At 49.0% G+C, this 13,266-nt stretch overlaps 1 protein-coding gene across 3 annotated transcripts in view; it reads right to left on the reverse strand.

Moving 5' to 3' along the window:
- Positions 1-874: 874 nt before the first annotated feature.
- MAPKAP1 (MAPK associated protein 1) overlaps positions 875-13,266 on the reverse strand; it is a 229,787-nt gene continuing 217,395 nt past the window's right edge. For 2 of the 3 annotated variants that reach the window (XM_065878524.1, XM_065878526.1), the window contains 2 exons: positions 7,264-7,361; positions 875-1,425 (listed from right to left, as the gene is read on the reverse strand). In XM_065878524.1, the coding sequence (XP_065734596.1) occupies positions 1,300-1,425; positions 7,264-7,361 (224 nt within the window). In that variant the 3' untranslated portion in view covers positions 875-1,299. The remainder of the gene's footprint in view (positions 1,426-7,263; positions 7,362-13,266) is intronic. The other variant, XM_065878525.1, reaches the window with a different exon arrangement.

Here is a 13,266-nt window from a genome sequence, read left to right on the forward strand (position 1 = left end):
GCTGAACAAAGATCAGAATGAAAGAGGAATTCATTAGGTGCCTCTGTGCAAATGGACCCTCAACTGTGAGAGGCTGTTTCAGCCACGTCGCTTCCTGTACAATGATTTAAAAAACTTTGAAATGCAGGTCCTCAATGAAACCTCAGTCCACCATCTTGGCCAGGGCCAGTGTGAAAGGACGTCACCCTGGGAGGGACCCTGGAGAGGCTGGCGAGGACCACAGAGGCAGCAGGTGTGGCCAGAGGGGTGGTGTCAGCAGATACCTGATTCCTTGACCCCCACCCCCTGGGAGCTGGACCCTTGGCAGCAGCTCCCCCCGGCCCCGCAGTCTCTGATGCAGTGAAAGCAGCACTTCCTTCCTGCTCAGACCAGGAGGCAGACACTGTGAGGAGAGAAACGGAGCCGAGGCCCCTCTAAGACAGCACAGCAGAGACTCTTCTGAGTCCAGAAAAAATCCACATGCGGGTCCAACTGTCAGCTGAAACTTAGACTTGTTATTTAGGAAACAGAAGAGACCACTTCTGGCTGGGAGCTCAGTGTGACCCCCACTTCTCCGAGCCCTGAGCTTGACATGCAGTCCTGCCTTCCTGACATCAGAGGTGCTGGGGTAAGCCGAGGAGAGGAGGCTTCTGAAGGGGAAACTGGCGCAGCCTTGGACACACATCACTCGGTCCCCTTCCTAACTTTAGTAAGATACTATCCTCAAAGCAATGCACTCATTTAAACAAATGGCATAGTTAAAACTATTGACTAAATCCTAAACATTTCTTCTGAAAAATCGAGCCCTAGCTTTTCCAATCCGCCTGTTCAATATGGGAACAGATTTTAAAGAGAATAACATAATCAATCCTCTGCCCCAAAGAATGGTCCATCATACCAACCACGATAAAGAGTTTATTAAAAGGAAGAAAAAAAAAAGAAACGTACATTTTTGTTCTTCGTTTGTTTTAAGAAATTTGATCAAGTTGCAAGGACATGTCTGGTCATGGCTATGTATATCTTCGGGCGGGGCCGTCAGGCAGTGAAGATGGCTGGGCAGCTTGTGGCTCCTCTCGGTGTCGTCCGGCCCCGGGCACTGCTAATCAAAGCCATTACCACTCAGGGTTCGGCCCCGTGGCAACGTCCCCAGCTCTGTTCTAGGGGGGTGCCCCCACTTCCCCAAGAGCCCACCAGCCCTGTCCTCGTGAGCCAAGGGCTGGCCTCCCCGAGGACTGCAGGACACAGGGTGGGCTCTAGGGCCACCTGGCCCTGGCAGGCAGGCTCTGAGCTATGGCAACAGATTGAAGCTGGAGGCCGGTGTCACTGCTGCCCTGATTTCTTTTCCTTCTGGAAGCTGAAGCTTGTACGTCTGTTCAGTTTTCTTTGTTTCTGAGCAAAATAGTCAGCCCGGGCAGTGCTTGCCCGTGATTCCAGGATGTAGTTAACCTGGAAAGCAAAACGACACAGCCCGTCACTTGTCAGCCACTCTGCTCGCCTGGGATGAGCAAGGGAAGGGCCCTGCCCTGGGCTGGGCGCCCTCCGGGCCCAGTGCCCCCCTGTGCATGGCGTCCAGTCATCACGGCAACCCCGCAGGCTGTGACCGGAGCCCACTGCACAACGGGAAAACACGCCTGGAGAAGACACGAGGCTGGTACAGGCCTTTCAGCCAGTGGTGGAGCTTTTCTGATTCCAGAGCCCGTGGTCCCTCCCAGAAGAAGCCTGTGTACCAGGGTTCCTGGTTCTGCCCCCAGCCTGCCGTGTAGCCCTGGGCTCGCACATAACTTCTCTGAGCCCCCTCTTCCCTTGTCTGAAAGACAAGGATGTCACAGGGATGAAAACCAAACCAAAACGAGGCTCTGTGTTCAGCCTCCCACCAGCAGGTACAGAGGTCCCAACTGGGGTATTTTAATGCTCACAAGCACCCCACTAGCTACGGCTCATTTGATAAAAAAGGGAAGTGAGGCTCAGAGAAGAGGACCAAGCTGCCCGGATCACCGAGAGGTCAGGGTCAAAGCCGGGAAAGGTTCTGTGGAAACTCTGTGCAGGATGCACAGCCAGCTGCCTCCCAGGTCTCCACATTGCTGCTCCCACCTGGTTCTCTTGGGGTCTTTTCAGATTTCCCCCCATGCTGGATGGTCACTGTCACCATCACCTTTGGCACTGAGCACCTGCCTTATCTGAGCCTCACCCCATGTTTGGTTCAAGGGGCAGAGGGAAAATTAAGACTTGGTCCCCGTCCCAAGGACCTCACGGCCTAGTGAGTGTCCAACAGAACAAGTGTGACAACAGATACAGAAGGAGCAGAAAGGAATGGGGAGAGTAACTATCGGGGACATGTGGGGCAGGGAAGGCTTGTGGAGGGGATGAATGAGATGGGTTTTGAGAGACAAATAGGAGTTTGAGGTGTACAAGGGGTGGGGAGAATCAGCACGCATCAAGGCACAGCAGTGGAACACAGCAAGGGGGTGTCCATGAACTGCAGAAGCTTAGGGATCAGTCAAGGTGAGGCAGGGAGGAGCCAGGGAAGGGCAGCAGTGCCGTGATAAGACCTGCACCTGGTGCGAGGATGAGCCTCTGGCTGGGTGGTGGTGGCGGTGGCAGCAGCAGCAGCGTTCGGAGTGCTTTTCAAGGATTGAGTCATTTAACCCTCACAACAGCCTTAGGAGATGGCTGCCATTGTTATCCCCCTTGTACAGAGGGGAAAACTGAGGCACAGAAATGATAACGTCATTTACTCGAGGTCACAAACCTAGAAAGAGTACGCGCCAGGACCTGGACTAGCTCTCCAGGCGCCGGGCCTCCTCAGAGGTCCCCACCCCCTCACCTCCTAAGACCCGGCTCCTTCCACTGCCCCAGCTGCCTCTGGCTGGGCCTTTCTGAGGACAAACACTGTTTCTCTTCAACCTCAAATATCTCAAAGCTATGACTAGAACCCTGAATATTCCTGGCTAGAGAAACGAGCTGCCCCTTCTGTTGACTGTACTCTGAGGGCCACGTGTCCCGCGCCCGGAGCGGGAGAGGCCGCTGCGGACTGAGAAAAAACCGAGGTGCTCCGGGGAGGCGGGGCAGATGCCTTGCCTCGCGTGGGGCTGGGGCTCTGCCACGGTGTCCCCTCCAGACGTTCTGCTCTGATAGTCGCTGGCAGCAGGCGTTAAAGGCTGGTGTGTGAGTACAGAAGGCTTGACGCGCTCGGCCCGCTGCCTCGCCAAGTTACCAGCTGAGAGCAATAAATCATGAGGCCTGCAGGGCCGGGTGACGATTTGGGACACTAGAGACAATGCATGGAAAGAAGAGGTTTATCATTCTTAATAAGAGCAATCTTTGGGTTCGATTGCTTGTACACTCAACCAATCTACTGTTTTCAGTGTATTTTTGGCACATGTAACTTGACAAAAGCATTTTAAAATGACCCTCAACAGGCCAACTATTTCCTAAATTTATTATCTTCAGTGCTTTGTGATAAGCACATAGATAATTTTAATGGAAGATTAATGTAATAATCAAAAGATAAACACGCCCTTTGGTCTGCCATCAGCTGGTTAATATGCTGTGGCTTAAGACTTGCACAGTTTTATGCACTATAGAGTGTTTCACTTTCAGTGCATTTTACAGCTTAAGGCATAAAAATATAGGGAGTTTTCATGGTCAATAAAGTCACAGCCTCCATCACTCGATCACGAGAAGAACCCAATTTGAAGAGACCAATGACTCCTCTGAGATTCACCTCGAAGCCTGCAGAATTAGGGGCCACACAGGGATTAGCTCAATCCCATCTCGGGTGGGAAGGGGCAAGGCAGGTCTGGGACTCCTCAGCTTGGTTCAAGATAAGGCTCCACCTGTATGTGCTCTGTGGCCTTGGGCCTCTTTTTCCTTGTCTATAAAGTGGGGATAATAATGTCTACACTGGGCAGGGCAGTTGCAAAGATGAAATGAGATAATGTACATAAAATGTCTTGTATACAGTCGGTGACCAATAAATGGGTCCTATGGGGAAAAACACAACAAGCTAAAAATAACTTGGAGAGTTGCCTGCTTGTAATAGTTTCTTTGACATTAGCCTCTGGTCCTTATTTCCTCCTTTCAGTTGCAGACACTGGTCAGAGCCCAAGCTGTGGCTCGTCTAAAGTTTCAGTCTAAAGCTCTTATTTTATGTGAAACTCCTCAATTCTAGAACCACCACATGTATTACTTGCGTCTAAGACCGACCTGAGAAGAACCTCTGATGGCAACATTTCTACCAAGTGGGGCCTCAGTCACTTGGTGTTGGTGCAAAGCCCCACGAAGACATTGGGAATGGCAGATTGGGCTAAGTATTTAAACTGCTTTAAAAATCAGAGATCGGAGACGTGAAATTTAATCTTCCATCAGGATCGCGATCATTAGCTCTCTAAATAAATCAGGCTGGGACTTCTGGAGTCTTGTGCATGATGTAATATTTCTACAAGCATTTTCATATGAAAACAGACATTTTAGGGAAGGCGATAGGCCTTGGGGATTTTGCAGAAAAGCATCTGCTTCGAGGGAGCATTTGGTCCTGGAAAATGATTTCTCTGCACTTGTTCTTCCACAGTCTTGCAGTGAAGTCATAAACCTGTTTTTCTGTCATCAATCTGCTGTTGTGAAAATTATTTTGATGTCAAACACAGGATTATAATTTTACTAGGATCCTTCTAGTAAAATCCTTGAATATTTTAATGCTGGCTACAAAAAAAAAGGCCAGGACTTCCCTGGTGGCACAGTGGTTAAGAATCCGCCTGCCAATGCAGGGGACATGGGTTCAAGCCCTGGTCCGGGGAGATGCCACATGCTGAGGAGCAAGCTTGTGCGCCACAACTACTGAACCCGTGTGTCACAACTACTGAAGCCCGCAAGCCTAGAGCCCGTGCTCTGCAGCAAGAGAAGCCACTGCAATGAGAAGTGCGCACACTGCAACAAAGAGTAGCCCTTGCTCGCTGCAACTAGAGAAAGCCCGCAGGCAGCAATGAAGACCCAATGCAGCCAAAAATAAAATAAATAAATAAATTTAAAAAATTAAAAAAAAAAAAAAAAAAAAAAGGCCAGCCCTGACGGGGTAATGGAATATTTCTCCACCTGGCCCCGGAGTGCAGCACACGCTCCCTGGGTCGTCGGGGGATGTGCTGGCAGGTAACTCTTACCTTGCTGCTTTCAGGCACTCCAGGTGGGCACTGTCCCCTGCCTGTTCCAAGGGGCTCCGATCCGGGGTGGTCTATGAACCCTCTGCTTTCCATCCAACTGGTCACGCTACTCTGTCTCGGCTCTAAACTGTCCTCCTAGCAGCTTTATTCTTTTAATTCTCATCTACTACTTTTGAAAATCTTTTGAAGCCATGAGGACTTTGCCTCAAAATGTTTCTGTGAAACAATTCCATTTCATCGAAATCTCCTGTTCAGCTCCTTAAGTCTATGCACACCTGGGAGGTTAGGAGCACAAGTTCTGGAATCTGCCAAACCGGGGTCAAGTTCTGGTTCTGCCTGTCACAACCCTGGCTAAGTTCTTTTTTCCTGAGCCTCAGTTTTCATCTAGAAAATGGGAATGACCTCATAGAGGTGTGAAGGTTCCTTGAGACAGGACAGGTAAAGTGCCTGGCCCAGGTCCTGCACTTTGTGACCCCTCAGTGTATCTTAGTACTTTTATTACTATTACTTGATGACATCTACTCTTAAGAAGAGAAAGAATAATCACTTAGGTAGCTTCCCCGTACCATTTAATATTTGCTCTAGCAGCTAATATTAGCCTTACGGTGGGGTAGGGCAGGGTAGGTACCATGATCCCTATTTTACAGGAGGAGAAACTGAGGCCCAGGGAGGTGATGTGACTGGTCAGAGTCACACACAACCAGGGGTGGAGGAGCCCCCTCTGGCTCTAGGCCCTGTTCTGCTACAGCAGTTCTGTTTTCTCTATCTGGTCATTCTACGTAAGATTTGGCTTGGAGAAAGGATTCTCAGTTTGGAAGAGTCTACAAATCACTAGTCCAGGGCTGCTCAGAGCGTGGCACACAGACGGCATCCTGTGCAGCGCCTGAGAGCTTCTCAGTGACACAGGATCTCGGGCCCTGACCCATATTTCTTGAACCCACGGGAGCTTTTCTCAGTCCGACCCCGCTTTGCAAGATTCTGTGTGGCTTGGCCCCTGCAACCTCTCTGCTCCAGACACACAGGCTTGGGTGCAACCTCCCAGCCACACCGCACTGCTCCGCCACGGGCTGCTCTCTCTGTGAAATGCCTTTTCTCTCTCCTCACCTGGTAAAATGTGTGCTTTTCCATCCATCCTTCAGGGCTCAGCTCTCCCTGCCTCCCTACCCCCTGTACCAAGTCAGTTTACTCTTTACACACCGATGGGGCACCTTGTGACTTATTTAACAGTCTTTTAAAAATATTTATTTATTTATTATTGGCTGCGTTGGGTCTTTGTTGCTGTGTGCGGGCTTTCTCTCTAGTTGCGGCAAGCAGGGGCTACTCTTCATTGTGGTGCATGGGCTTCTCATTGCAGTGGCTTCTCTTGTTGCAGAGCACGGGCTCTAGGCACATGGTCTTCAGTAGCTGTGGCACACGGGCTCAGTAGTTGTGGCTCGTGGGCTCTAGAGCGCAGGCTCAGTAGTTGTGGTGCACAGGCTGAGTTGCTCTGCGGCATGTGGGATCTCCCCGGACCAGGGCTCAAACCCATGTCCCCTGCATTGGCAGGTGGATTCTTAACCACTGCGCCACCAGGGAAGTCCCTCTCTGTAATTTTCTTAACGTCTGTCTCCTCTGAAAGAGGACAAGCTCGCTGAGGGCAGGGACTGGGGTCTGTCACTGCAGTATCCTGAGTACTAGCCTGGCACACAGAAGGTGCTCCGTGAGCACTGTTGAGACATGGTAACAGACAATTCTAGCATCAAGCCGGGTATGTTTAGAACAGGTTAATTATCATGATTACTTTAAGGTGTCTTCAAACAATAACAATAATTTCCTCAGAGTCTGTTCCAGGAACCTCAAGGAGCTCCTGAGTGGGGTTGGAGGGAAATAAATGGTACATAAAAAGAATGAATAAACACATGAAGAAGGAGGATTATCGGGGGACTGGGAGGAAGCTGAAGGGGGTCCTGGCTGGCTGAAGCAGGTGCAGAGCAGCTGACCTGCAGTGTGGCCCAGGCCTGGGTGCTCACCAGCCGGGTGACCGGTAGGCAGTGCAGTGACCCTGCAAAACCGGCCTGGGAGCCTCGTGCAGTGCTGGGAGGGAGCCGGTCCTGCATACGCCAGGTCTGGGCTGAGAAGGAACACTCACCTTGAGCACGATTTCATTGACGGTAGCAGCGTCAGATTCAAAGTAGAGGTGTTTATAGTCGTGATTGCTTAGATACGTGAGCTTAAATATCGCGTGACCTAGAGGGAGAGAGAAAAGGCAGGGTTGAGGGGGCTCTGGCGGGTTACCTTGGGGGACGCCCCCCATATTCTCCTCTCCCCTTGTCATTTCAGTTCCAGCGAGAGCAAGTGGAGGCTGCAGGGCTGCAACTCTTCCCATGAGTCGTTCACCTTCTCATCACAGGTGGGGAGAGAGCAGGCAGTAAACAACAGATCAAACGGCTAGTTATGTCCCATTCCACTCTGAAGGGTGTTCCGGGGACGCCAGATTAGGAAAGCTCTACAGAACTATTTCTACATAATAGTCGCATGGAAAAGGTGGTATTTTTTAAGGCAGAAGACCAATTAACTCCAAATTTTTTCTCTAAAAATAACTGTGCTTAAAGCCAAATAAATGAGCAACAGGAAGGAGGAAGGCCGATAGTAACGCTATTACCAGGTTCTCCGTAGCCTGGCTCCTGCTGGGAGGGGGAGTCCTGGTCATGTGATACCGCGTGGAAGCTGCTCCCAAGGCCCAAGGCCCAAGGCCCAAGGCCTCTGGTCATTTCCACCCTGGAAGGATGGGTGGACTGGGGGCGGCGGGGGGCGTGGAGAGGCTGCTCTAAAGGCTGCCATGGAAAGCTGGCACCTCACAGAGCAGAATGACTCAGGGGGTCTGACCCCCTGAACACACAAACCACCCCCAGACCCAAATGCTTTTGTAACCCTTTCCTACCACCTTCAGGGCAACCTTGTCATTTCTGGAACTGCTTCCTGGTCTAGCCTCACCTCACTTCACCACTCTCAGATGCCACATGCCAGCCCAGGGCATTGCACATACCCACCTGCCCACCCTTGGGATGTCCCCTCTCATTATCCTGTCTCCAAAAGATCAGCCAATGCTGGGTACTTTAGCTCAACTGGCACCTCCGTGGGATACATTTCTAGGCACGTTTCTCATGTGGCCTCCCGCAGTGCTCGGCCCGTCAAAGAAACCTGCTTACCGTATCACGCCACCTGCAGTCGTGTCTGCACCCCCTGTGCCTGTCCTTTGGGCCAAACATGCCAATCAGATTCCCTCCTCTAAGTGGAGACATAGGTGCCCGCCGTCCTCACTCCCATGTGACGCTCTCCCTGGCCCATCAGCTCATGCTGTCCTTGGGTTCTGGGAGACCCCTGTGGACCTCCAAGAAAGTCCTCTTTCTCCTTAAGCTATTTTGAAGTTGGTTTCCATTACTGGCAACCAAAGGAGCACTGCTCCAGAGAGATGTGTAGTCAGAGCTCGGTAAACATTCCCAGACCAAGGAGCAGCTGGTGACATCTCTTATGCAGAGGCTTCCTCCTACCAGCCTCAGAAACAACTCCTTCTTGTCTTTTCTGCAGACTTCAGTGCTTGTGAGATTAAAATTCAGCATATCCTTTCTATTAGCCCTTCTCATCCATTGTCCTTTTAATTGAAGCAGTGGCTGGTCATAGTTATTAATAACATATCACCCATATTACTGTAAGTTCACCTCTTTCCCAGAGAAATCTTCCTGGAAACTTTATTTACAGTAGCTAATTCTTCAGATCTTCAAAAATAAACTGATACGTGCTGTACGTTTGTGGCCAGAAAAGTTAAGCTGCTGGTATTTTATCCTGGAAACATCATTATGATATACTTTCTGACTATAAATTCAATATTGAAAAAATTAGCTAATAATTTCTGAAAAACCTCGCTTTCCGTCACTTGACAAATTTAGCCTGATTCTAAATCGTGGTACTAAAGTGTTAGAATTTTTAGCTGAAAGCTAATCATTCTGTGAATATATAAATTACTTGTTTCTGAGAAGTGAATCTCACACGAATGGATGTATCTGTATGTATGGACGTGAGCGTATGTGTGTATTCTTTTATCTTTACAGGATTCAGCTCCGAGTGTCAGAGCCTTGATGGTGATATCACTGTGCGGAAGAACAATGCAGATCTCTCTGTTGGCCATGCTGCGACCAAGCAGAGCCGTCTATGAAGGTCACAGGGCTGTGAAGGACAAACAGAGACACCCCCTCCAGGAGGCCTTACTGCTGACACCTGGCCGTGACAGACACAGACACCAGTGCCTGCAGCTAAAAAGGACCAGAAGGTCTTAGGGAGGTCTGTGGACCCGAAGCTTCGGGGTTCACCGACCACTTTGATAAGTGATCTCATGGACTGTCTATACCACCTGCTCCCGCTCGTCACTGACAAAACAAAACCCAAACCTCAAGATACTAGAGCATGTTTCGCCTGAACAACTGGGACACCATTAAAAACCTGTCCTGCACTCTTCAGGAAGAGACAAATCTACACATGGCACACGTGACATGCAGTCTGCAGGGGCCCGGGAGCCTCTGGAAGGAAGCCTCCACGCCATCCCCGTGGACGGTACGGGCTCACAGAGGGGAGGCCTGCGGTTCATCCGCACACCAATCATAGGACAAAAACAAACTAATCATCCCACATCGAGTGTCCAGAACGGCTGCATATTTGGGTCAGGTGACTACAAACACTGCCCCATGTCCTGTGCTGAGCTAGGAGGCTGTGTGTGTCCTCTGCCTGTCCCCAGCACTCTTACCAGACCCCCAAGGAAGAGGGAAGCAAGTCAGAGTGATGAAGAGTTCCAGCCCTGACCATCTCACTGAAGCCTGACTTGTCTGTCCTTTCCAGAGAGAGCATTCACATCTCTGAGGGGAGAGGAGACAGAACACCATCTGGAGAACCTGTACTAGGATTCAACAGCTCGGCCCTTTTGTAACTATTACAGAGCCACAGATAGACTATCACACAGCTAAAAACCGGGTGCGGTGCGGTGGGACAGCTACAGCAGACGGCCCCTTCCTGCTCTGTGGGAGGACTTCGGAGGGAGAGCTCTAGTTAACTCAGAGCCACGCTGTCACTCGTGCTGGAGCCACGGAGCATGGGGCCAAGGCACGCCGAGAGAGTTTTTGCTGTGAGGCTTTCCCCCTTGCTCCAGGGATCCCTGTTTTGCTGGGTGGCCAGAGGAATGAACACCAGGAACACTGAGAGACAAGTATGATGAGCATGATGAAGAAGGTGATCCCAGGGAGATGCTGTGGAGACCCCAGGGGAGGTGGCTGGCCTGGTAGCGGAAGGGCCACTAGAGACACAGCTTCCTGGAGAAGCCGACGCCTGACTGAGCAGTCTTAGAGGAGGAAGGGGGGTCAGCTGGGTAAACGTGGGGTGGAGAAGGATGTGACAGGGCGAGGACAGAGCGTGGACACACACACGGGGGCGAGAGGCAGCACGCCTCCGAGCAGGCAGGTTCACGAACAGTGGGCGGGCAGGAAGTGCTGTGACACAGGGCAGACTAAAGGGCTGGGAACGCTGGATTCAACAGCTGAGGGAGCCACTAGTGGACTGTAAGCTGGGCAGTGAATGGTCAAATTGGGCTTTTGGGCATTCACCCTGGCTCACCAGGGCCTGGAGGCAGGGGGACCAGCTGCCACAGTCATCCAGGTAGGAGCATATTCAGTTTTGAGCTAGACAGGAGTAAAAAGGATGCTGAGAAAGGGACTGACTTGAGAACTATAGAGAAGGTAACAGTGGCAGGACTTGGGAATTCTTTTATAAGAGTTAATAAGCAGAATTCACACTTCTATAATTTCACCTAATCCAAAGCCCATATATTAAAGTGTAACAAGTTAATTGACCTGTTTCTGGAGATGGATCTATCAATAAACATGAGTGGTTTATGCTATGTGGTAAATTTCCACCAGAGGTGTCTGGGAAGGAATCACTGGCATTTCAACACCAGCTGAACAGAATAGGAACACAAAGTGAGAAAAGTCTGTTATCAAAACTTTACCAGCCTCGGGCACCTCTAGGCTCACCTCAGGTAAAGGAGGAAGATGGGGGGGGGGGGTCAAATGTCCTCCTCAGCTGCAGCCCATCAGGGCATCTGTCCTGGGGTGTTAGAGGGAATCAGAGGTGGGCAGGTTACCCTTGGAAACTCAAAGAACATCAGCACCTTTCATAGGGAATGAGTAAGCCATAGGGGTAAACTGTCTTTGTAAAAATGCCAGTTGAGAAAAATGATCCAGGCATGCCTTGTTTTATGGTGCTTTCATTTATTGTGGTTCGCAGATACTGCATTTTTTACAAATTGAAGGTTTGTGGCAACCTTGCACTGTCAGATGATGGTTAGCATTTTTCAGCAATAAAGTGTTTTTAAATTAAGGTGTGTAAATTATTTTTTTAGACATAGTGTTATTGCACACTTAACAGACTACAGTATAGTGTAAATATAACTTTTATATGCATTGGGAAACCAAAAAATGTGTGTGACTTGCTTTACTGTGGTGGTCTGGAACCAAACCTGCAATATCTCTGAGGTGAGCCTGTGTATCAGTATGATTTAAAAGAAAATACAAAGTCTAATATTGCAATTAGTCCAAATTATTTTGTTTGGGTTGTTAAATTCTGTTTGGAAATTGAGGCATAACAAAAGCCTGGGACGCAGAGGGGGAAAGTGTGAGTGCTAGTCAGAGACTTGGAAAGAAATCCAGTTCTGCTGTGTTCTAGTGGTGGGACGGTCGGAGGCACTGTCCCTCCAGAGGCCAAGGTTTGCCCGAGAGGAGACAGCATCCATCAGGCATCTCACATGGCACTTGGAAACAGCGGGGGCTCAATGGGTGGTGGCCATCATTCTTACAACTGTGATGGAACTGATGTTTGACGATAATATCCTCACTGTTCTGACAATTTGGTTTTTAATTGGGCCTTCTTTGAGCAGACTTGCTTTAGAGCTGTAGGAATAAAATGCAATATAATGGGGTATAAAATGTGGCATCTAAGCCCCGGTCACATATCCAGATTTGCTCAGGGCACTGAAACTATACATCTGCTTCTGAATATTGAAATGGAAGTCTGGATATGTAAAAATGTATTTTTACTAATTAGCAGTACAGGTGTCAGAAGTGGAGACTTTTGAGCTTTCGTGCTGTAATTTATCATCTGCATTATGAGTTTTAACTTAAACCAGAGGCTGTGCTGAAGAAACAGGGTGTTCTGGTCAATTGAGGGGAGTGGTCATTCAGAAGAAGCTGCTGTCATCACAAGATGGGACAACTTAAGCAGAGGGCCAGCAGCGCACACACTCCTGCTAAAAGAAGTGCTCCCAGATTTCCACTGCAAATGGAACAGAGATTGTTGTTTGAAAAGAGGCTCCCTTCTAAACGACGTGCGGGCACCGACTGTGGTTGGCAATGCCTGGTCAGAGCTGGGACTTCCAAACTGAGCCTGAGGCCCACCTTTGTCTAAAACCCCCCAGGTGTCCCACTTGTCAGGAAAGCCAAAAATAAACTTGAATTTTTTGGTTTTCCTTTTCAATTAAAAAATTATAAAATATATTTTAAAATTACTAGAAATTTAGAAGACAGAGGAAAAACTTCCACACTCCACCCCCATAATACCAACATCCTGGCACAATGACATCCATGGTCTCTTTTCTAGTCATTCTCACATGTCTGTTTTCACACAGTTGTAATCAGATTGTATAGTAAAATTTGGGGAGAATTTTTGTTGTTAACATTTTAGCATAGCCTTTTCCTTGTTGCTACATAGTCTCCACAACCATCTTTTTCAACAGCTGTATTTTATACAAGTAGGTGTGTGCCACGGTTCATGTTACTATCTTTTCATTGGGCATTTAAGTTACTAATAAAATTGCCAGTATTATAGATAAGCCTATGAAGAACATCTCTGAGTATTTGGATTCCTTCTGAATTCCTTTACATCAGGCATGGATACTTCTAAAAAAATGGGTTTCCAGGGTCTGATCTTTTCTGGTTCCTCTGGCTTGGAAGTGGGTGGAGAGCTCTCATTGGATTTCCCTTTTTTAAAAATAACTTTTTATTTATTTAATTTATTATTTATTTTTGGCTGTATTGGGTCTTTGTTGCTGTGCGCG

Source organism: Phocoena phocoena, chromosome 6 (assembly GCF_963924675.1).
Source record: "Phocoena phocoena chromosome 6, mPhoPho1.1, whole genome shotgun sequence".
Taxonomy (NCBI): Eukaryota; Metazoa; Chordata; class Mammalia; order Artiodactyla; family Phocoenidae; genus Phocoena; species Phocoena phocoena.